The sequence below is a fragment of the Protobothrops mucrosquamatus genome, unplaced genomic scaffold, assembly GCF_001527695.2.
Source record: "Protobothrops mucrosquamatus isolate PMUCROS unplaced genomic scaffold, P.Mucros_1.0 scaffold_15, whole genome shotgun sequence".
In the NCBI taxonomy this organism is placed as follows: domain Eukaryota; kingdom Metazoa; phylum Chordata; class Lepidosauria; order Squamata; family Viperidae; genus Protobothrops; species Protobothrops mucrosquamatus.
The window spans coordinates 403,796-429,845 of NW_015386091.1; the positions used below are offsets into that span (position 1 = coordinate 403,796).

Here is a 26,050-nt window from a genome sequence, read left to right on the forward strand (position 1 = left end):
CTCTCTCTCTCTCTCTCTCTCTCTCTCTCTCTCTCTCTCTCTCTCTCTCTCTCTCTCTCTCCCTCCCTCTCTCCCTCTCCCTCTCCCTGAATGCTGGTATATGTATGTGTAAGTTAAATGGAAGAGAAGCATACTGGTATCAGCAAATTTGAGGAAGGACACAATTATTGTAATTGTATGTAAGTTTTGCATTCCTGTTTCTATTAAGGTATTATTGTCCTCCAGATGTACCGCCATGCTTTGCATTAATTAACTTTGCATCCTAAATCATAGCTACAAATCACCTTCATTAAAATCACCTCTCTACTGGGATGATTTGGGATCCTTTTGACTTTCACACTTTGTTGGATGGTGTTTGTAAAGCAGACTTTAAATTTTGTCTATAGAATAACTTCCAGCAAGTTACTTTGGAACAGGTCTATTCAATCAAGCTAACAGAATTGCTCTAATGGAAATTGCTGATGACTTGCAACCTTGAAATCACTAATGAATAAACACCCCTTGTTACGCCTACTTGTTAATTGAATGGATAATATCGTATATGAGTTGAAGGTGGTTGGTTTAATGAAAGTTATGGAAGTACAAATGTGCCAAGAGTAAAATGTTCTGTGTATACTTCCTTTGGTTGAGAAGCACATTGCGGTTGAGGAACAGTGAAAAGACCCTGAGAGATTATTTGGAATTGTGAAAATTAGGTTAGAATGGCTATTCAAAATTAAATGATTTTTTTCCAATGTAGTGCTTGCTATTTTTTGTATTACATTTCTTGTATCACGTGACTGCATTAACTCCCTTTTTATAACCCTGTAATCCAGACATGTCAAACTCGCGACTTCATGTGTCGCACAACGTATCGGGACAGTTTTGCCATTGCCGGCAATGGGGTGGGTGTGGCTTCCCAATGACACGTCCGGCCCGTGGGCTGGCAGTTTGATACCCCTGCTGTAATCCCTTAATTTGGGGTAGAGTAAGGGTGACTGGATGGAACTGTGGGTTTACTGGCCGGGATGCCCTTCCTGATCCCATGTGGAGTTTGTAGCAGATATCTACCACTACCTAGGATTAAACTCTCAACCTTCCGAGTGGGAGCCAAGCATCTTCAACACTAGTCAAACCATCACACCACTCATTACGGCTACACTGAATAGTTATTAATAAATAAGCATAATTAGATGTGAAATTGGTTCCCAATTCTTTTTATTATGGCTACTTTTAATGTCTAAACTCTGTCATGTGCCAGAATCTTAGGAACTATGCAGATACAGATGGAATTTGCACATTTACTTTTCATAAATCATTCTTCTACCAAGATGGTCTTTAATGAAAGAACAGAAAAAAATATATATCTTAGAGAAAGTTTATGATGAGAACAAAATGGACCTTAAAAAAAAAAACTTTTGAGATCTCCCTAATTTTCTTCAGCAGATCTGATTATTACTATAATTGTACATCATGGCATAATGGTCTATTCAGTATAATTATAAAAGTTAATAAAAGGATTACTTAATCTCATATTTTTTCATTTGTTAATTTGCCATCTAGGTTTTCTTCCCTTCGCCAAATAAAAGGGCAAAGCAAAGATGGAATCAAAACATTAATTATAAACCAGCTTATTCATTTCATATCAGATAAAACTAAAAATAACCATATTCTTTGCTTATTTAAAGGTCTAATTTAAAGAGTTGCCAAGAAGCATTAGTTATGTGCAATTTGAATCAGAAGATGCCCCTTCCAAACAGGGTAATTAAAAGACATGTTGTACGTGTAAATGTTTAAATGCTCAGATGTTTCACTTCTGAGATTTCATCCAAAAGAGCTTGTCTAGAAATGTTAGGAGAAAGACAGAGCCAAAAAATAAAGATATAAAGTCCTCTTATTGTTCCAATCAAGAAATTATTAAACAGTGGACCTTTTCTATATCAGTTTATAGGAATCCATGTGGCTTTTATGGTTTCAGACAGAAACCTTACCTCTTACACTTAAGTGTTCTGCTACTATCACCAAAATGCACATATGGTCCTTAAATGGATTTCTAATCTTGATATTTAACAGAACAAAAATTCACTTCCTTCAGATCACTAACCATACAATATGTATGTAAAATCAGTGACATTACTTCATTTACCTGATCATGGTATATGTGACCACTTGAAATGTTTCCAGTCCAGTTCATGTCTAGACAAAGGTCTCAATTGAGATTGGTGGATGTTCCATACATCTTGTGCCTAGATTCTCCCTATGGTAGGATTAAGACGATGCCTTGAATAGCAATATTGTTTTTGTTGCTTCACTTTTACTTGGAATAGAACCTGGGGACCCTTTAATTAGCATTAGTTGATTAGTTAAGCATCAGTTAACCTGAACTTCACATATTTATCTAGCTGGTGTTTTTAAGTCTTTTGAAGACCCTCAACCCAGCTTTAGGAAAAGAGTAAAAGAAGGTGGGTTGGATCTTTCTGTTCAGATCAGCAATATATCTTGTGCCAAGAATACCATGCAGCCTTGTGTTTGGGGAAGATTTTAATGAGAAATTGTCTTTCCCTATGGTTAGGAAGCGTTTGTTGGGAAAGGAAAAAGAGAAGGCAACAATCATAGGTAAATTCAAAATTTATGCATTTTAGTCATCTTAACAAATTACAGTTTACCTGCTTGAATAAACTTGCATTTTGCCATGTGTTCAGAGTTCATTGTAGAAAGATTGGTGGGTGAGATCATAGAACTTGGATGTTATTTGGATGCGCTTTCCTTGAGCCTTCTTCTTCCTCAAACATTATTATTACAGTTTAACAGAATGAGGATAATTGATAGCTAGTCACTTATGGATAGTTATCCAATCAAGCAAAATGCTTCATTTCTCTATTACTATATGGTTTTAGCCAACAGATCAGAAAATTCTCTGGCAGATGAATCCACCTTTTAAATAATTGTATGATTGAATGATAAAAAAGTTGGCAAGATGTTATTAATTATGACATTGTAAACAGCATTATGTGGGAAAGGTTTTTGGCAAATCCAAAAATGAATTTTATGTACACAGAACTTTCTGCATCGAGTCAAATTCGAGATGTGTTAAGGGACACTGTTGTGTTTCAGCAAAAATAGGATTTTATTATCCATCCATAGAATTAAAGATGTGATTTGGGATTATATGGATCTACAATGCAAAATCAAGTTACCCCATCTAAATATGACACTTGTCTAATTCACTTTGTGTGTGTGTGTGCATGTTACACACCTTTCTCTTAATGTCACTCCTTCTCTTAATTCCTGAGGCAATATATCTAGATAGGCTCTGAATTTTAATTTGGAGTCAGTCCCATGTCAATCGCTGCTTTCAGCAAGACACCCTTCTACGTTTATACTGTGACTTACAATAAAACCAAATAGGCAAGTCAGACATTATACAGACAGAAAATCTTCAGTGCAGTTATTAAAGAAATAGGATATTCAGTTTTGCTTGATTAAAAAAAAATAGAGAATACTCTACTAACTGAAATTTGTTAAAGTGCACAAATACACAATGGAAGAATGTCCCTCAGATCTACCTGGTAATTTTTATGCATATTTCTGAATGAAGGCATATCTATTAGGTTTGGCTTAACAAGCTAGTTAAGGACTTGAAGGACATCACGATCCCACTTCAGCTAGTAGCTTTCACTGCATGTGCTTGTGTGGGTCTTGTTGTACTATCAGGAAATCTTTTGGAGACTTCTGTTTCAACTATCACCATATCACTGACCTGCCTCCTGCTGCATGAGATCATGGAGGAGAGAATGTACTGTATCTATCACTCTACCTCAGTGGATCAAAAGCTCAAAGTAAGGCTTACTGAGATTGTCCCTCAGATCAGATTCTGAAAGGTGGCTAATCCCACTGTTGTAGCTATCTGTCAAAATTTACCACCTCCTCAGACCTGTCCCGTATTTGGCAGATGGTTTTCTCATTGGCAGGATAATCCACCATTTGCAGCAGCTTAACTAGTTATGCAGTAAACGAGTCAGACAGTGTTGTGGCCTGTCGGCTGCTGGAGGACTCCGCAGCCAACTCAGAGGAGGAAGCACAGGAGTGGGTGTCCGCCCCACCATCAGGGTCATCTGAAACCTCTGCTGGGGATGAAGGAATGGAGCTGTTGCAGCCAGGGACAGATGCGGAGCCTGGGCCCTCCACCAGCCCCCGGATGGAAAGGCTGAGACTTCCATGCCTTGAGGCAAGTGATTCAGGAGAGGAGGATCACATGGGGCCAGTGATTGATGTGAGGGCACGGCAGAGGCTGAGGAGAGGAGAACAGCGAGAGGCTATGGGTCGGTCTTCAGGACAGTCTTCACCACCCTCAGCTGTGGATAAAAGGTGGAGATGAATAGATGTGGCAGACAACTCCCTGTCAGTTAGCCACTTCTATTTGGAACTCCTGATCCTGGTTTGTAAATTTGCCGGAGTTTTCCTCGGACCCTGTGGCGCTGGGAGTAGGAGCGCCTCCTGAGTCAGCTTGCCTGAAGGACTCTTGCTGCAAGTGTGGCGAGAGACAGAAATTAACTCTGGGTGTTGAGAGACCCCTGCAGGGGAAAAGGGAGCACGCTCCATTGTTTGGAGACAACTAAAAATGTTAACAGGCGGCTGTGTGAAACTACTGGCGTTCCTGAATAAAAGGAACGTTGGAGAATTATTGATGCGTCTGTTGTGTTTGGGGAGTCGGGTCAGAACAGACAGCCTGTGTATTGAAGCTGAATTTTGTTGAACTGAACTAAATGTTTTGAGATTGGGTCACTGACCCAATAATAATCTCTTTATTGCTAATGAGTTGGAATAAGTGTCTTTCAAAGTGCCTTCAAATTATTTTTTAAGAAAGTTCAAAGCTACTCTAGAATGACACTTTCAAGAGTGACAGAATCACAAGGCAATAGTGCCAGATTATATACCCTCAATTATGAACACACCTTGTATTTCTGTATTTCCAATTATAAGCACACCCTCAGTATAAATCCTGAAAGGGAATTCTTTGTGTAATTGCAAGGTTGATGGACAGTTTGATGGACAGGTTGTTCCAGGACTTCCAATAATCACCTGTCAACTAAGACTTAAGTTGATCAGTATCGAAAGAGGTACTTTCAGACTGTTAAAAGATTTCAGCGTGCCAAATGAGATTTTCACCCTCCTTTTAAATGCAGACCTTTGGGTCACATCCCAATTGTTGAAACTGGAATTGGCCATTGTCAGATTAGGGAGCACTCAGTGAAACTTGTCTGAGCTTGGAAGCTAAGCAACACTGGGTCTGGTTAGTAGTTGGATGGGAAATCAACTGGACATTTTAGAGCTGTAACCAGACGGAGAGGTTAAAAAAAAACCCTACAAGATGGAAAACGCTTTTTCTGTACAGTTGCCAATAAAACTTCAAGGATGTGTCTATGTAATTCCCAGCAAGGCATCTCTTTACTCTTTCTGAAGGAGGAAAAACTATACGGCAGCGTTTCTCAACCGTGGCAACTTTAAGCTGTGTGGACTTCAATTCCCAGAATTCATGGCTGGCTGGGGAATTCTGGGAGTTGAACTCTACACAACTTAAAGTTGTCAAGGTTGAGAAATATGGCTACAGTGAATAAAAAAGAAAAAAAACCTAGAGTCGCCTTAGATATACAGAGATATTAAAGACATCTTACTGTTATTGTAATTTAGATTGGGTTGCAAATTTCAATTTAATAAAATGTGCTCTACCTCTTAAGGAACAACGATAGCTGAAATACAGCTTTTATGACAATTGCCCTGTGTTTTCTTTCATCTGTTCTAATACATTTCCAGGAAGCTTAAATTCCACATTTTAATATTAGAAATCCACTTTAATTATAAGTAATCCTTGGTGCCGTGTGCCAATCAGCTGTATTTGCATTTACACTTATCGGTAAGGCTGCAATATAGTTTTTCTGTTTATTATCATGAGTACACTTCTGGTGTGAATCTACAATTTCATGTGGGATGGGGCTGGCAGTCAGCCAAAATTTTAATTTATCTTTGCTTATCTTATTCCAGTATACCCTAAGAGGCTGCTGGTGTGAATAACAAAATAGGCCACCAACTGCATTAGTACAGTGGTCTTGACACACGTCACTCAATGCTGCAGTTGGGTTTTTTGGGGGCGGCAGCGGCGGAGGGTGGGGGCGGGGCTTAAGCTCCCTGAGAAAGAAATCTGGAAAATCTATAGGCTTTTTAGACTTTTTTTTCCTGTTGATTGCTCTCACAGACGATTGGCCAGGAAAACATTCATTCTCCTAGGAAAGAAGGAAAACCTACCAAAGAAATTCTAAAACTGTAGCTGCTGTTTCAGAGGCCAGTCTGGAAGGGAGAGAATAACACACGGAGTTCTCCATGGAGTTTGCTGCTGCTAACTATTTTCCACTCAAGGCAATTATATTGATAAAATATTTGCACTGGGTCTGACAGAATATCTGCTCATCAGCAAATTCACCTCTGTTGCCAACTCTGGCTACTTGCTTTTGAAACCATGGTTGGTGTTTTTGCCTCAATTTCTTCTTTCGGTTGCTCTGCCTCTTGCTGTCACTCAAACTAATTGAGCTAATAAAAGGTAGGAACAAGGATTTATTACACCTTGGGCTTCAAAATAAACTGTTTGCTGGAACAGCCCTTTCCACTCTCATGCTACTCTACAGCTTGACACTTCTTTTAGATATTAAATAAGGGTCTATTAAAGGTGAAATCATGAAGAAATATTTTTTTTATTTTTGTGCATATGTATTACAGGAGTTGTTTGTACACCTTGTTAGTTAGGTTAAAGTTTAGGATATATTGGAATATTTCAGATGGGCAGTTAACACAAGATCTACTGCTGTGTTATTACAGTCAAGGTCTAGATATTTTCCCAAAAAGAGTTTGAAAAATCTTTCTCTTAAGATTTCCAGAAATGTATTTGGATGATTTTCACTGAGATAACAAAGATGCAAGCAAATCACCTTAACTTGAAACACCATCACTTAAACCTCCCTTGGGGGTAATGCTGTTCATGTTTGTGGGGCCAAGTTCTTTAAAGGTCTTACAGATTTCTCAGTGATGTTTATCCCTGCAAAATTTTCCCATAAGCTGCTCCTACTGAAGTCTCTAACTTTGCTAATTTCTCTTCCTTTCTACCCCTGTACCCCTAGGAATGGTCCAGCTTTGCGGGATTTTGGGATGTGACTGATTTTGTCCAGACTATCACTTTTATATCTATTTTATCTATATCCATTTTATAACAGAAGAAGCACTCAACAAATGATAGCTGTCTTCCAATATTCTCCAAAGCACCTAAGAGCAGGACAAGAAGATTATCAATGGGAGAGCCAACCTAGAATTAAGGAGAAATTTCCTGACAGAACAATTAATCATAGGAACAGCTTGCCTCCAGATGTTGTGGGTGCTCCAACACTGGAGGTTTTTAAGAAGAGATTGGACAGCCATTTGTCTGGAATGGTATACGATCTCCTGCTAAGCAGGAGGACTAGAAGATCTCCAAGGTCCCTTCCAACTCAGTTATTTTGTTTTCTGTAATTGACACAAAGATATCCTAATAGTGTCCATTGTTTCTCTTCTATGATTTCAGTTATTCCTCTGCAGAAACCCTTGAACATATTCCAATGGAATACAGCTGTATATTTTTTATATGATTCAGCTCCAAACATCCACATTATTTAATGAGATTTAGTGTGCTTATTGTATTGAATCCAATAAAACCCTTTCACATGAGCCTAAACATTTTAATTCCTGCACTTTCTTATCATTTTCCCCAAAAGCAGACTAACTGTTGATCTCAATTACTGAAGAGACACGTGGCTGTAAATTAGTACAAGGTGCCTTCCTCTCTTCCACATCAACCCCATAATTCATTTCTTACCTTACAGCAGCGGCCATCAACCTTTGCGGCTTGGCGGGCCGGCTGGGAGGGAAAGATGGGAACTGGGTCATGTGAGTGGCGGACCGGCATGCATGCACACAGCTCAACTTGAGGGAGTGGCAGGCTGGCACACACATGTAATGCCCATCAGCCCATCGCTCACGCAATTTGAGCTGTGTTTATGAGAAGTCCGGCTAGCCACTCACATGACCCATTTCCTAATAGGCCACAGTCCAGTAGTGGGCTAGGGGTTGGGGCCCCCCTGCTTAACAGGACATAAGAAGCAGACTCCTCATGGATTTTCAAACACTGTGGCCTAAGCACCCAAGCTTGAGACCATTAGGTGCAACACAGTCTTCTTAGATAAAGCAGAAGCAAATCTTTCTCTATTGAAACCCTATTCTTTGAGCACATGTGCAAATGAAAAGGCAATATGTTGCTTACAAAAGTTCTGTTGATCTGAATTAATATAACCATAGCATAGTTTTTTTCACCGTAACCTGAATCTGTTTCATGAACATATGCATATATTTCCAGCAAGTATATAATAAAACAAATTGTCCTTGGTGGAATTTTGACAGCGAATATTATCACAGCCTGCAAATTTTTTTTTTGTCTTTTCTTTATCTAGAGCAGGGGTAGGCAACCTTGGCTCTTTTATGACTCATGGACTATGCTGGGTCAGGAATTCTGGGAGTTGAAGTCCACGAGTCATAAAGGAGCCAAGGTTGCCTACCCCTGCTCTAGAGCTTTGAAATAACTTTGTAAAAACAATAAAGAGTTCTGGTATTATCCATATGCTTCTACAACACTATTTCCAATGGACTCTGGATCAGATAAGGCAGGAGAGCAATCATGACCTTGCAGGTGAAATTCTGCTGTTTATATGTGTGTGTGACATTGACGCATGTACAAAAGGGAGAAGGCTTTGATTGAGATGGGTGCTGCTCTAACTGCCATCTTGCCTCTTTTGACTGTCCAGCTGATGTCACTGATAACTTTCATTACTGATTCTTAGGAAGAAATGATCTGGAAGTTTAATTCTATTAGCTCAGAAACATGGGGCACAAGGACCATGGACTGTTTGATCAATCACTGTCTCACTGCAAGCAGCCATAGGTCTATAGTTCGAAAAATCCTTCTCTGTAATCCTAATTCCACACAAAAGGGGGGGGGGAATAAAAATGCAAGGAGTCTGGCCCTTTGTAGAAAAATTAACTGCAATTCCAGGGGGAAACTGATAGTCTTATATATTTTATTCCCACTCTGTAGCTTGGACTACTAAGGGAGAGATACAAACTGTCTAGCCAGGATTCCCTTTAAAGCAGAGGTCCCCAACCAGGGACCAGTTCTGTGGAGAGAGGTTTTTCTGTGGACCGGAGGGTGTGTGGTTTTATGTGCTGCCTGCATGCCACGGATGGGGCTTTGCTTGTTTGTGCGGACCAGTTGCTGGCATGCCACGGCCCAGTACTGGTCCACATACTGGGGTTGGGGACCCCTGCTTTAAAGGAAAGGACCTTCAAAGGGGAAACCATAGATCCAGAAGTGGAGTGAGGCAAGAATGGTTTCCTATAGGAAAACATATCAATGTGCTGCAGAAAGAAATACAAGTTTGCTTGGTTTCAACTGCACCACAACTAAGCTGGAAACAAATTTCCAACCTGGCTGATATTATCAAATCAGAGTTTTGTTCAGAAATGCCCTCAATATTTGACCACATGATGAAAAAAGATTGAATACTAACTCAACATGTAATTGTTTCTTACCCACAGAAACAGTTATTTCCACTTCCATTCACCCAAATTAATTCCAGAGTCTCCTGTATGGACTAAATGTCTGTTGTTTCAAATAAAATGGCAAATAGAAAATCTTCTGGGCTGTGGCACCCTACACATTTTGGAAATATCTTCCACAAAGCATTCCCAGTACCGTCAACCTTTTTTTTCCAATTAGGCAAAACACTTTTTATGATCTTGGATTTTAAGTTCCTTTAAAAGTTAATTTAAGGTTTTTTTAAAAATTATCCATATTGTCTCAATTATCCTGTTAACATTTGGTGTCTAGTTGAACCCTTAAAAACAGGATATATGGTATCATAATTTCATCCACTTAACCAATAAGTAACAAAAAACTGAATTTTGATATTAAATGGTAATGCTGAATTTGGAATTTTGAGGGAAAGCTTCAGCCAGAACATCTGAATTATCCGTGATGATAACACTGCATTAAATCCTGGCCTTGATGAAAAGGGATTCATATTTTCCTCTAAAAAGTTAAGCATTTTAGAAAATGTGGGAAATTGCAGAAAGAAGAAAGAAGCTAGAAGTATTGTTATGCAAATGGAAACTTACTTGCACAATGTTTGACTTGTGCCCATAGGTGTTAAAATGAATAGGTGAATTAAACTGAAATTATAATAATAAATATTTTGATAATGCAATTTTCAGAATACTGTAACATCCTATTAAATGCTGTGGGTTTTACTTCCCAGTTAGGACTGCAGTCTAACTTGAATCGATTGGAGCTTATCCAGTTTCTGCTGACCTCAACAATTGATCTCATGTTATTGTCACTCTTAATTAATCTCTGTAGACAACATGGAGATTTGAGTTTTAACTTTTTGCTGTGCTTGCACAAGTCTGGACTGGAACTTCTTTGTCTTCTACCTGGTAAAATAATACCAAGAAACTGCAGTACTAATCCCCAGAAATAGTTTATGCAGGAATTTTTATTCTCTTAAATCTTCCAGTGTTAAAGCAACAAGAAAACATTTAGAATGTCCTTTGGTGGTAAGTTATTACACTTGCTATAATATGTAAACTGATATTCTTTGATGCCAGCACGTTGCCCATACAGAGAAATCTCTGCACAATTAAATGAATAAAAAAGGGAAAACAAAAGAGGAACTAAAAATCATCTCTTCCCCTCCCCCCATCTGATTAGGATTAAAGTACATTACTCAATTGTTAACACAAATTGGCAATAATACAAAAAATCTACGCCTTACGTTAGTCAAGAAAAATAACTTCATTTGATTACAAAAGGATAAATATACTTTCTTTTTGTCCTACTGCCACTCTTGTACAATAGGGGAGCACTGTGTCGACAGGGCACAGTGCTTCTAAGATATACAAGGATATGACCGGCTTGAGATTTATTGAGTTGGGGCTGGTACACATGTGCATTACTAACATCAGACAAAGAGATCGTTCAACCAACAAAGGTTACAGAGCAACGTTCACTAAAGCACAGTTGGAAAAGGGGATTAAGGGGCTGAAGCAGGCCAATATGGCAGCTTTGAAACAGATTTCCTTATACCCACAATGCACTGACAGCAAAGAATGCCTCTATTTGGTTGGTCCACACACTGGGAAGAGGTACGGAGGCACACCAGTTTGAAAGAGCAAGGTTTTTGTTTTTTTTGTCGTTTCTGTCTTGGATTTCCATCCGGGGGGTGGCTACCCAAGCCTTTTTGAACCTGCGCAAGTGCCTACAGCTGTTGTTGTGTTGAGTAGTTATAATAATATTGGCAGCTGTCTCACTTAAGCTTGAGCCAAGAAGTAACAGTCTTGGATGGTTGGGTTGTCCACAAGGTATACATATGGCTTAGTTCAGTCAGGCCTTTTCTTTAGTCTATATATATGTGTCAAAATTGTATAATTCCCCCCCTTATTTTGAAAATTCTTATTTGCATCTGGTTCTTTTTCTTTCTTTTCTGGACACTTTCCTCTCAATGCAGTCTGAAGCTGATGTCTCCCAAGCTGCATAGCTTAAAATATAAAAAGCCCACTTAATCCCAATGGAGCAATTGGTGGTAGTAGAAGTAGCAGGATTTGTATTGATATTGCTCCTTGCCCTGAACTTTCGCTGCAGCCATCTGGATCCACATCACAACTCCGCTTCTCACACAATACACCAGTATAGCCTTCCGGGCACTGGCAGCGTATATTGTTGTGGCATGTCCCTCCGTTCTGGCAAATTTGAAGTTCATTGTCACATACGTTTGCTGTAAGTTGGAGTGGGAAGGAAAAAAAAAGCATAATCAACACAAGACAATTGGTTAAGGAACACAATGACAAAGTGAAAAGCACTGGCTGTTTTCCTTAAAAGGTATTTTAAAAAAGAGGCACATTAGTTCTACCATCAAAATGCCCATCAGCAATACATACTAAAGGTCCTAACATGGCAACTTTTAATTCTACTGTACTTCTGGATTCTTACTACCAAGGATGATACAAGCGCTCTTGTGATTTTTCTCTCTCTCTCCCTAATAACCAATTTAAATACTGTGCACCTTGACTTGGAGCATCTTGATATGTGTGTGATCATATGTTACGCCTCACACTATTATGAAAAGTAGAGGCGTAAATAAAATAAATCTCCCTTTGAACCATTTAAAGCAGCCAAGTGTTCTAAAAGCTCAGGCGTTTGCTAGGAAAGCATTTTGGCTTCTATACAGCCACCCACTTTGGCACATGGAGATGGATGGCAACAGTTTTCAAAGCATCCACACAAGGCTTGTTATAGCTAGGGTGGTTTTCATAAGTTGAAGAGAGATGCTTTGTTGCAACTTTGGGAAGCACTTTGTCTGATGTTTTACTCAAACCCAATCTGTGCCACTAGAGGCACGGGTGTCATTATGGAAAAAGGCAGTTTGTTTGCTTGGATACTCTTGCACACACTGACAATGTCAGACCCACGCCTGGAAGCTATGATGGTTCCTAAATGGAAAATCGTTTTGACAGAAGGACTTGGCTCTTGCGAATAGTACACTGAAATATCTAATTCTTTAGCCAAGCTGTGCATTTGGACAAATCAGTCTTGCTGGCATCATTTTACTTTAGGCCACAATTGGCGAATTCCAAATCTCAGCATTTTCCTTCTGTCAAGAACTACTTGTGAAAAGTAGAAAGTCAGGTATAACTGTATCTATCTTTCTCCCTGACCTGCCAATTTTCCAGCTACTATGGAACATTACAGTTATCCTTTGAAGTGTTACAGCTTTGGAAAGTTGTATTAGTTGTATCTAATTCTGATTGTATTGGCAAGCTTCCAAGAACTACTGTATCTGGGATGCCCAAAAATTATACCATCAATTTCATGAGAAAGTATTTTTTTAACGCAATCCTAATCAGGTAATCAAGTAATCTTGGGTTCATGCACATAGTTCTGTGCTTTCAATATTGTGCTTATTGATAGAAACAGTGTTTGAATCCTTTGGGATTAATATCTTTTTATGCCTTATAGCAGGGGTCCCCAACCCTCTGCCTGCGGACTGGTACTGAGTAAGCAATCGGTCCACACAAACAAGCAAAGCCCCATCCATGGGATGCAGGCAGCATGAGAAACCACGCCCCCTCCGATCCGTGGAAAAACCTCTCTCCACATAACCAGTCCCTGGTGACCCAAAGGTTGGGGACCTCTGCATTATAGGATTAATTTGGTCAGGATCCAAATAATTGACAAGGAGATACTCACGTGTACCTCCATGACGAAGACTAAGAAATCGGTCTCAGTTCTTCAATCTTCGTTGTTTCGGAGACATGCGGTACTAATAATGTAATTAGTAATTTCCGTTATAAACGTCGTTCATCGTGTGTTTAGTTCGTATATTTTTACGTCGTAGGACGACGACACTTATTTACTCTTTACTTAGGAAGTCACTGAGAAGTTTTTTACATGTAAAAAAAAATAAGCTAAAAGCGTGAAGAGGATATAGTGCAGCAAAGAAAGCATGCATCCTAATGAACAGTGGTGCAACCAAATATAAAAAGAAATAGCAAAGCTTTTTTCACAGATAACTTCTACATCTACAAATGTAGATGACAAATCAGAAACACAAAACTTCTATTCACTATGTGTAACAGATAAGGAATTATCATTCATACAGAACTATGTTGACCTATTTTAATATTCTTCCTTCCTTGTATTCCACCCCCTTTATACATCCTGTCCATCTAATCTATCTAAGACACTGATATATTAGACCAGGGCTTTTCAACCAGTGGTATGGGTACCTATGGTATATTGGCACCTGGCAGGTGGTACGCGACCATCTTAGAAAAGTGGTAGTGGGGGAGGGGAATGAGCTGAACCAGTGGCAGCACTGCACAAGCCTGAGCGAGAGATGGCTGGAGCTGCAGGGCTGTCAGGGCTCAGTGGAAGCACCAGGATCAGTGCCGCTTTCCAGCTGATTGGCACTTCTTCGGGACTGTCAGGGCTCAGTGGAAGCACCAGGATCAGCACCAGGCTCCAGCTGGAGCTCAGCACTGATCCTGGTGCTTCTGCTGAGCCCAGAAGAAGCGCCGATCAGCTGGAATGTTGCAGCATCTCCAGGGTCTTGTGATTTACATTCAGATGCTTGGCAACTGATTCATATTTATGACGGTCACAGTGTCCCAGGGTCATGTGAAGTGACCAAAACCTGCTACAACCACCCAGCAGACCGAGGGAATAAAAACCAAACACCCCCCCATCCCCGCTGCCAATCCTCAACAGAAATGCTCACAACAATGAAAACCTCGGACAGGAGGAAAAGTGCTGCTGGGTGGGCAGGCAGGTGACTTGCTCGGCTGTGGCATGGGGGGCACTTTTTTCAGTGCCATTGTAACTTGGAACAGTCATTAAGTGAACTGTTGTAAGTCAAGGACTTCCTGTACTTTATCACTTTTTTCCGTTTGTTTTTTTTTGGTCATCACGTTTTTGACATCTTGCTAGGTGCCTGGTGGTACTGGGATATTGCCATATCCTAAAAGTGGTACAATGGGTGAAAAGGTTGAAAAGCCCTGTATTAGACTCTACAAGCAACCCCAGGTTCACAGGCTTTTCTTTTTCAGGATTGGATCTAACTCCAGTTACAAATCTCTCATGAAAGACCTTGGCAAATTCTTGCAATCTCTTGAAGGCACTAGCAGTGGGCAAAATAGAACAATATCAGACATTATAATGAATTTTCCCACATTAATATTTCTTTATTTGTACCTTCTAGCTAGCTGACCACTGCCCATGCTCTTCTATGTTTTATTTCCCTAAATGTTATCTAAATTTAATTTTTTTGGGGGGGGCACAGTGCCTAGGCAGTCATATATTTAGCAAGAAAGCAATCTGACAAGTCTGATGAATGATGTTAAAAGTGATGTACAAACTACCAAACATTCTTAAAGATAAAACTCCAGATTCACTATTGGAAACTTCTGCTGTAATGTGACTTATGGTGAGGCTTTACCAAAGGAACATAGTGTCCTATCTGTCTGAAACTGCTCCTTAGACTACCAATGTAGTCATATCTTTTTGATGTCTGAATCCATCCTGAGACTAAATGGCACAGGACTGGTGTTGCAGATTTTAAAATGATTGCTTAATGAACTCCCGAGAGTAACATCCTCTGTTCATTAGGTGATGACCCTAAGTCGGCCAAGAGTGGGTGATGCCGTCTTGACCATCGATTAAAAAACGACGAGTCCGGGTCTTACCTGAAGGCCTTCGTCGTAGGTGTGTCTCTTAACCAACAAGTGGATAAACTTAGGGTGGTGACTTCATTAGGTTTGCAAGGTAAACTTCTCTTGATCTGATAAGCTGCTCAGGAGCCATGGTCTAAATTACTATTTCCTTGATTTACAGAACATGCTATTTTCTACGTCCCTGATATATCACAGAACGTAGTCATAATTCAGTATTATAGGAATATGCAAAATCCCCATAATTTTTGATTTTATGTATAAATATATTTCAAACGGCTAAATATTCAGGATAATTATCTGTAAAACATTGAACATACAAATATTCAAATACTGTTTGACATGCAGTATGAAATGTAATATGGATTCAATTGTAAATTCAGTTGTTACTTTTATAATTAGTTCTGTACCAACACTCAAATTCAAACTCATTTAACTATAGTCAATGACCAGCAGAGTTAACCAACATCTCAGAAATAATGGTCAAACACAACAAAGATAGCGTAACAATATATATATTTTTTAAAAAAGGTAAGACTTTAAAATTGGAGAAAGGAGAGAATTGAATTAAATGTAAAACAGACTGCAATTTAAGATCAAATATAAATAGGATAAAATAGGAATCTTGCAAAAGGAAAAAATATATAAACTGAAATTTCATAATGTCGTCACTTCAAGAATAAGACATTTTACGTGTTCTTATGGAAATCACTGCAGGCAGAAACATAGTAACTTGATTGAGGTTAGTAGGATTTCAATCTTAGTACGAAACAATTGCCTCTTTTTTCTGATTAGAGATTAGTTTTTTGTTCAGAGGTGGTAAGCATTTGTTTACACATAATTTGAAGCACAGGGACTGGAGACCTAGTACTGCTAAGGGTAAGAAACTGAAACACACCAAAACTGGAGAAACAAGCTGGAATAAGATGTTTGCTGGTATAAAGTTTCTAATTTATAGCCCACCCACCACTTAATGTTGGCTGTGGCCTCCAAATCCGTCCAAGTTATGTCAAAGAGTCTCCTTGCTTTAGTACACTCTAAACCTAGGGCAGCAAAGTGTTGCCAGAACGATCACAATAACACAGAGTTGAGGTTTTTTTTTTCTTTCCACCTTGATGAAAAGCCATCAAGGAGAATTAATGAAGCTCTGAAGCCGTAAGAAAATGGGTTTGAGACAGTAAAAGAATCAGCAAACATGGATTCTCATCTCCAATGAAATCAAACCAGTTTCTGTGGGGAACAAAGCATTTGAAACACAGCATAGTACTGTATATGGAAGATCACTTGTAGAAGCATAGTCTGAACAATGTACAAGGATTTTAAATAGATGTAGGTGGATTCCTGTGCATTTCCCAGCATTACAGTTTCTAACTTTGAAAATGATCTGCATTTCTCTCCTCTGGAGTAAAAAAACGTCCCAAATTGCTTTAGTGTTATTATTGGCTTTGGCACAAATAGTTCTAATTTGTTTCCACCAAACTCCAGAGGCTTGAAAAATTACATTAAAGTAAATTTAAAGTTGAAGCTTGTTCAATTTTATTATTTCCAATTTTCCATTGAGTTTATGGTGACTAGGTCTTCCCTAGAAAGGCATTATTTTGATCATAGAGTGACTTGCAGAATTTTGCTAAGGCCTGAGGCCCAGCTCCAGATGCTCTGAAGCCCTTTCTCTGGAAGGTGTCCAACAAAACAGGGATGATCCCAATTTTTCCACTCCTTACTAATCTGCTCTTCACGACATTCCCTAATGAAATGTGGAAATTCCTTAAGAGCTGACAGCTTTATCCTGAGTCATACTGAAAGTAAAAGGGATTGCACAACAGCAGTGCTTGGATGCTCTGGCAGTTACCTAGAAAGCAGTCTTGCTGTCTGATGTTAAGCCGACTTCTAATTTCCTGCATGCAAATGAGTTGAATAATGAAGCTCTTCCATTTCCTCTCCAGCTTGCCGTGCCATAATTAATATGAGGGCAACCAACAGGCATCCCTGAAACACGTTCCTCCTTCATCACCATTGTTTGTGATTTCTTTTTATGGTGCTAATGTATTTTTTATGACCCACTGACACAACACTGAAATGTATCTAGCATTTTGGATCTGCAAATGTCACAACTGCATATTAAGTTATAATAAATGCTGCTCGCTCAGAAAATTAGGCTGATGACTGCCATATGTCTGCATTTTAATGCAGCACATACAATGTGCTTAATTGGGCAAATTTGTATTGCAAGTATCAACCGAGAGGTAGAGTACGCTATAAACAAATCTGATGAGGTTTGCAGTTTGAGAAATTATTGCAAAAGCAACAGGAGAAATGAATGTATAATAAGAAATCAGGCATAAATATTAATTATTTGTGAATCTCCACCTCTTTTGGAGGTCTGCTTCACATAGACATGTGTATTGATTACTCATAATTTGATGATTGGCACCCAGTGCTATGTCAACTACATTTGGAAGAAAGCTGCATCGAATCCAGTAATATTTACACTCAGATAACTGCACTTAATACTGCAGCATTAATAGATTGCTTGCATTGATCTGACTTTATTTTTCTTGTGATATGAGAACTACATTCAGAAAGCACTGAAATTCCTTCTCTTTGAATAGTTATTAAGTAATTTTGAAGACATGCCTCCATGGCTTAATTGAGTATTCATTTCCATTTAAAGCCGCAGTCTGATTAATCATTATTATTCTTCGTAATAAACTCCAAAATAAGCTTGTAAAAGAATGTGCTATGGTATTTTGATTCATGTTTTGGATGTCTGATTTACATCTGAGTGTTCATTTCATTTGGCTGGAGCCTAAGATGCATTTTCCAAAATACGTAACTTAAAAGGAAGAGAACAGGTTTGAAAACAGCAACCATATCCATATTGTTAATATTGGTTATCACTGGCTTTAAATAATGAATGATAAACCAATGGCTGCTTAAATACTTCTCTTAATTCCAGATGTCATCTTACTTTTCTTTGGATCTTGAATGCAAATTAGGATATTTTCACATGTTTGCCTGTTTATATTGCCTGTTTAGTTTCAGCTTATTTTTATTTGTAAACTTTTAATTTCTATGCCTATGGATTTAAAGGCATTCTCTACCATGCATCAGTTTTGGTCACCACGATGTAAAAAAGATGTTGAGACTCTAGAAAGAGTACAGAGAAGAGCAACAAAGATGATTAAAGGTCTGGAGGCTAAAACATATAAGGAATGGGTTTGGGTATGTCTAGTTTAATGAAGAGAAGGACGAGGGGGGACATGATAGCAGTGTTCCAATATCTCAGGGGCTGCCACAAAGAAAAGGGAGACAAGCTATTCTCCAAAGCACCTGAAGGCAGGACAAGAAGCAATGGATGGAAACTAATGAAGGAGAGAAGCAACCTAGAACTAAGGAGAAACTTCCTGACAACTAGAACAATTAATCAGTGGAACAATCTGCTTTCCATCTGCCTAGAAGTGAAAGCTTGCTATTAAACAATTTGATCTGCTCGCTATCTTTGATTAGAATTGCTAAGACAAAAGTGAGACAGAAATCTTGCATACTATTTCCCTCTGATCTGGGTGACTGTAGGCTCTATTCATAGACCATATTTGAAAATAGATGAACATATAGATGATAACTAACATTACCCAAGAATGTATATTTTATGGCCATCAGAGTTGGACCAGATCAGTCTGTATTCCCATTGCATATCTGTGCTCCAAAATAACTGCAGTACATTTCTGATTGTAAATCAAGGATCATGTTTATAGACAAAAAATGTACTGTTAAAGTTTTGTTCGTGATTGCATTTTTTTTGTTTTGTTTTTTAAAACAGGTAATTGCTATTCAAGGGCTGTCTGCTGTGATAAAGTGTGTTTTTCCCCCATGCAAAATCCCTGAAAGGAACAGTGCATTCCACTGTTTATGGGGAATTTGTAACTTCACAATAATAATTTCAATGTAGGATGAAGGGTCAGATATGGTTAGATTTCAAAATGCAAAATTCACTCAAATCATTAAGCATCCTCCTCACAAATAAAACAGTGAGACCTTCTTTATTTCACTTGTAATGTGGAATAGCAGCTCTTTCAAAAGACTCATCTGTTGTTATACTGTTCAGTTATGCTTTGTAGCCAAACCAATACTTAACCTATTTAAAATAGTCTTGACTTTGCAGATGGCTTTGAATCAAAAGCAGAAATGATGAGAAATTTCTCGAGTTTTTCTGACTCCCAAAATGAATTTTTCGGGTGCTAAGAAGAGAATGAATGCTCTAGAATTCTTTTCAACTAAGTGATAATAAAATACTAAAGACTTCTATGGGTCAAGCTCTTCATAAATAGTAAAATCATCATGATCATGATCATCTGCAGTTGTGAATACCTTTCATTTTCTAATTAATGACTGTACATTGGACAGAAAAAAGACACACTGACTCATAAAAACAACTTCCCAGAGCATGAAATTCTTTTCAAGATCTTGAGAAGTGAGAACTGATAAGAATGGTGAATCAACTGAAAGAACATGATAGAATTCTTGGGCATGCTATTTTCCCCTCCTATTGTATATCAGAGATATACAAAATGGTGTACACCATTGCTTTTTTGAGTTTCTGTGCAGAGAACATTATTTTGAACATCAGGCACACATCTAAAGTTATGTATCAATCTCCATAAATATCTACAATATGGCACTGATGGAAGCTGTGTGCTACATTGACTTCAGTAGGGAATGGCAAAAAGATACAAGATGGTTGCATGTAACTGCTATTGTCTTTATAGGGAAAAAGCAATTGAGGAAGGGCTGACCCAAAATATTAACAGTTAGACAAAGGATGGCTTGGTGCCGTTCAATTCTGTCATACATACTTTGAATCAGGACATTTAACATAAGGTCCATAAGGGAACATTTCTTACTTGATTTCATAATTAACACTACAATAATATCACCTGTCCTAATACAGAGAATGGGGAATAAGCAACTTAACTAATGTAAGCTCTGATTCAATTGTTCATTTCTCTAGGAAGAAGTTATTTAAACCTGAGACTATTTCTTGATTTTATCACAGAAGAGAATCTCGGGGGCCAAAGAGTAATAAATTACTGGGTGGATCTTAGCATTAAATCTGAAAAAGAAGGAAATAATGCTGGTGTATTTACTTATCAACAATTTTCTAGGGCTTATATGATTGTTTTGGTATCCTTGACTTTTCATTTTGTTCCTGAACACATTATCTTTCACCAGATATTTTTAGTTTTCCACTCCTTTTAAAATTAATTAACACATAGGAACAATAATGCTCTCAATACCAAAAGAAAACTCAGAATAAAAATGTCCTTCAAATATTTTTTCTGCAATCATTCTACAATTGAGTCATACACTTTATATGGGAATTTTAGTAAGTCTGTTATTTGTTAACTGCAACCTTTTCATATTTCTTAACATTTCTGTAACGGTTTTGCCAGCTCCCTGTTTTGTGCAAAATCAAATTATCAAATTATAGAATAAAAGTTCTTTTATATTATATTTGAATGAAAAAGTTTCTATTCTTACACAGTAGTAAGTCTAAAAAGATAGAAATGTTACATATATATGATTTATGCTACACTTTAGTGAACCAAAAAAGCAATTTGCAACTCTCAAAACAATTATTTATAGAGTATCTGGATATTTTTTTTTACAGAATGTAGTAATACATGCTGAAAAAGTGGGAACAGTGAATGAACAAAGACAATAAATAGTATTGTCAATCATCCAGTTGATCAAACAAATAAATTATATTTAAAATAAACAATTAGTAAAAACACATTACTGCAAAATAAATGTGAACTTGAAAATAAAAGCTCCTTTTATCTTGATCTACTTAGAAAGTAAACCTTAATAAATTCAGAGGGGTTATTCCCTAAGCAAATTTTCACAGTACTGTGGCTTGACACAATAATTGTTCAACTGAATTTATCAAATCCAATGGGACTATTTTCAAATAATTGTTCATTGAAAGCATTTATCATACTTAAAATGTTTCTTTGAAACTATATTAGGGTTCCAGTAAATAAATACTTTTTTCTAAAACTTATCTGGGTTTTAGAGATCAAGTTATATATTTTTTTTCTGATTAAGTTACTCCTGATCAGGATGAACAGGGTTTCATCATCCCTTGTAAATCCAATATACTTTATGTTGTTATAATCCCAGGAGTTCTAAATGACTTTCCATTTTTTCATTTAGATATTTTTCATGCAATAAATCTAACCTACAGGTTTGAAACCACAGTTCTTCCTGATTAGTGGAAGAGTGTACATAAGTCTCATGGTATTTTGGAACAAGGAAACTAAAATTATTTTTTCCCCAAGATTCTTATGTCCCCACAAACATTATGATGGCATATAGTCAATTTCTGTGACATGTAACAGCAAAAACATAAGTTCCTATGGATACTGGAAGGACAAAACCAAACCCAAAAAACTCCTACAAAATATTGGGAAAATGTAAGGGAGAAAAAACAAATAGATTTCAACATAGCACAAAAGAATGATTTTCTGTGTTATCCAGACATAAATCACATTGTTATGACAGGAACGATTAGATGACAAGAAATTGCTTTCTAAAATGGCTGAAATTGAAAACAAATCCAGGATTAGTAATTTAAGAATTACTATTGTTTCAGAGGGAATGAAGTCTTTAGAGGCGAAATTGGTTAAGAGCTTGTAAAGTTTGATTTAGATCGAACACTTTCAGGGAGAAAATGATTAGGGATGAGAAAAGAATTGTCAATTTTAACTTTGCCATAAACTTTTATTGTTGCCCTAACTATAAGTCAGTCCATTATTAAGATCCAAAGGCTGCTTTAGTAATCCAAGGGGCACAATCAAAGTTGAGAAGTCTAGAGAAAGCAGTCAATGCGAAAATCAATTTCAAAGACATGAAGCTAGTAATAAGAGGCAGAATCAGCTCTGCATGTTTAGCTTACAGAAACTGAAGGGAAAATCAGAATGTTTAAATATGACAACTGTAATAGAGAGCAAATATTTTCCTGTACAGTAAAATCTTTAAAATGCTTACAATTTCAAACTAACATAAGGAAGGAAAAAAAAGAACAGCTGAGTATTGATGAGTAACTATGTGTAGAAACAGTTATGTGTATAGTGCTGTGGATAGAAGAATCCAGAACTATTTCAGAACATCTTCAGGTAGCTTCCAATATTAGGTTTAAAAGCAGGACTAAATAATAGCACTAGAAATAGCAATAGCACTTAGACTTATATGCCACCACATAGTGCTTTACAGCACTCTCTGGGCAGTTTACCTTTGGGTCCTCATTTTACCAACCTTGGAAAGATGAAAGGCTGAGTCAACTTTGAGCTCCATCAGGACCAAACTCCAGGCCAGAGGTCTTCAAACTTGGCCCTTTTATGACTTGTGGACTTCAACTCGCAGAATTCCTCAGCCAACGTGCCTGGCTGAGGAATTCTGGGAGTTGAAGTCCACAAGTCATAAAGTCATAAAGTCCACAAGTTTGAAGACTCCAGGCTGTTTGCTGGTGTTTGCCTGAAATACAGCATTCTAATCACTGCGCCAGCATGGCTCCTAAGTAACAGACATTTCACTCTCTGTCTCTCTGATTTCAACATGTTCAATTAAGTCCCAATTCTTCTTCTTCTTGTACCATATCCGTTACCGGACATTGGCGATCATGTTGGCGATCCTGTTTTTATCAGCAGCCACACGAAAAAGTGCTGCTAAGTTTTGTCCAAACCAGTCCCTTAGATTTTGAAGCCACGATGTTCTTCTTCTGCCTGGACCTCGTTTGCCTTCAATATTTCCCTGGAGGATTAAATGGAGTATGCCGTATTTTTCTGGGTGTCGCATCACATGTCCGAAATATTCTAATTTTTATTTTTTAATTGTTTTGATGATTTCCCTTGGCTTTCCCAGGTGGCTTATCACCTCCTCATTTCTGATCTTGTCAACTCAGCTTATACATAACAGCCGCCTGTAAATCCACATTTCAAATGCTTCTAGTCTCTTCAGGTGGCCTTCTGTCAGAGACCAACTCTCTACTCCATAGAGCAGGATAGAAAAAATATAGCATCTGACAAGCCTAATTTTCAGTCTTAGGCTTATGTCGTGACTGCAGAAGACCTTTTTCATTTTGAAGAATGCTGTTCGAGCTTTCTCTATCCTTGTCTTTATTTCAACAGTCATGTCCCAGCTTTCATGTAAATTGGAACCGAGGTGTGTGATCCTTTCAACTTTTTCTAGTGGTATTCCTTCTGAATTTATTGGTGGTAAATTAACGGGTTGTTTGCTGACGACCATGATCTTGGTTTTTGAGGTGTTAAGCTTCAAGCCGTATTTTTCAGATATTTCTGTGACTCTGTTGATGAGGAGCTGAAGGTCTTCCTGCTTACTGGCAAGCAGAACTGTATCGTCAGCATATCTTAAGTTGTTGATCCAAACACCGTTTACTTTGATGCCAGCATCGATGTTCTCCAGTGCCTCGTTGAAGATTGACTCAGAGTAGATATTGAACAACAGTGGAGACAGGATACATCCCTGTCTGACCCCTCTTCGTATTTCTGCATCAGCTGAGTATTTTTGGCCTAGTCTCACATTTGCTACCTGATGCCAATACAAGAGTTCAATAGATAAGATGATTGTACTATTCCATTAGCATGAACTCAGTATACTGAGATATATAATGCTTAGAAAGTCTTATTATTGGCTTGATGTATTCCAATCATATCTGAACATGTGATGCAGCTGTTTGCCATGTGATCTGGTCTTATTTATTAACCCTGGAACATGACAGTCCAGTTCCAAAGACAGAACAGTACATGCATGACTAAACATGCATCAGACGATGCCGGTTCTCCCTGCTGATTGGGTGGCTTCTGCTTTTGGTTCTAATACAATTCCTGCTTTCAATCATTTTGTTTGATCCTTGAGTACTAGATGAAAAATATGTACTGAGATAGAGGAATGTGGATTAGATCAATACAACTTCTCCTGCTGATTTATAAGGAAAAATATAAACAATCCTGGAACAGTTTTTCAGGGAAATCTTACAATGCAATATGATCTAGTGGCTACTGCAAAGCAAGATGTGTTTTCTTATTGCTTAATTAATTAATTCTTAATTAGGAATGTGCACATTTTTAAAAAAAATAGTTATGGCGCTGTCAAAGGAATGCAATTGTCTAATATTTCTCAGAAGCTGTATACTATCTTAGATGAACTTTATACTTGCTAAGATATACAGTACATACGCTTTACTTATGTTCATAAGTCAATTCGATCGATCCACTGAAAGACTTGAGTCTCCTCTAAAAATTTGTGTATCAACATTCTAAAATTTTTTTTATGGGAACAATTATTCCATATTTGAGTTGCAAAAGGATATTTTTTTTAGACTTCTACTTGCACACAATCTTACATTGTTTTTTGTCTTAATCATGTGAAGTGGAATTTTAATTACCACTTCTCTATCGTTATACAGAAAGAGAGATTTCAAGTTACAGTAATTCTATCTTTTCATGTTGCTGTGATTTTGATTCAGAAAAAGTGAGCAGCTGGGTTGTTGTTTTTTTGACACTTTGGACAAAATTCTGCTCTATTCCTAGTTGAAAATTACTTTTTTTTTTTAAATGCCTAGACTGTAGCTTACACAATGTAAAAGTGAAAAGGGAAATGTGAATAGAATTTCAACAGTATCAGGAATAGAATTTTTTCCCCAACGCCACTGAATTAAATTAAATAGGATCTCCATGTTTGCTTTTTATTTTAGAAGGAAAACATAACTAACCATAGTATAATCCACTTCCAAAGACAGAAAAAATAAATGCATGCACATGACTAAGCATGCATCAGATGATGCCTGTTCTCCCTGTTGATTTGTATTTTGTTTGATCATTTTCAATATTAGTTTAGCTTCCAGAACAACACAACTAATATGCACATGGATTTAAAATAAACAAAATACGAATTACATTTATGAATAATGTAATAAAATAAAAAACAAAACATGATTTTTTTCCTTCAAGGCATACATGGCTTATAACTCACGGGTATGGCATCATACATAGGAACCACGTCCTCTCTAAGATCTAATCGCAGGATAGGTAACCTGGAACTCTCCAGATAGGCTGGATGAAATGAGATTCCAAAATATTTGATAACATCAAGTTTTCTTACTCTAAAACAACAAATACAGGAACAGGCAAAAATAAAATACCATGACACAGATATAGTGTATGGGCTGGTATAAAGAAGGGAGATTAAATGGAATGAACTTGTAATAGGGCAATGTAGAGGTATAATTGTGCTATTCTAGAATACATTTACTGAAGTTAAACTGCCTAGATTTAAGCCATATAAACAGGAGTCCCCAACCTGTGGGCCATGGTTCAGTACCGGGCCGTGGCCTGCTGGCCAGCGGGCCATGGAACAGGCTGGCCATGCCAACTTGTGCTAGTGCTGCTGCCGCTGCAAAAACAGGGCGCCACGTGGCAAAAATGGGGTGGTGCTAATGTCACATGGGTGCTAGCAACGCCCTGTTTGCGTTGCATGTGCTCGTGGCCCCGTTTGTGTGTGCACATGTGCACATGTGTAAAAATGCTTCCCCCTCCCTTTCCCTCCAGTCCTCCAACCGAGAAAGGTTGGAGACCTCTGATATAAAGAGAGCTTTCAAGTTCCAGATCTGGCCAAGAGTTCTTAATTCATGTCATAGATT

The 26,050-nt window shown here is 37.9% G+C and overlaps 2 protein-coding genes across 3 annotated transcripts in view; one reads left to right on the forward strand and one right to left on the reverse strand.

Moving 5' to 3' along the window:
* LOC107298472 (guanine nucleotide exchange factor VAV3) overlaps positions 1 to 11,275 on the forward strand; it is a 124,194-nt gene extending 112,919 nt beyond the window's left edge. Inside the window, exon 19 of the mRNA XM_015827884.1 lies at positions 10,967 to 11,275. Coding sequence (XP_015683370.1) covers positions 10,967 to 11,275 — 309 coding nt within the window. The remainder of the gene's footprint in view (positions 1 to 10,966) is intronic.
* Positions 11,276 to 11,626: 351 nt separating this feature from the next.
* NTNG1 (netrin G1) overlaps positions 11,627 to 26,050 on the reverse strand; it is a 246,662-nt gene continuing 232,238 nt past the window's right edge. For both annotated transcript variants that reach the window (XM_029286604.1, XM_029286590.1), the window contains one exon: positions 11,627 to 11,882. In XM_029286604.1, the coding sequence (XP_029142437.1) occupies positions 11,647 to 11,882 (236 nt within the window). In that variant the 3' untranslated portion in view covers positions 11,627 to 11,646. The remainder of the gene's footprint in view (positions 11,883 to 26,050) is intronic.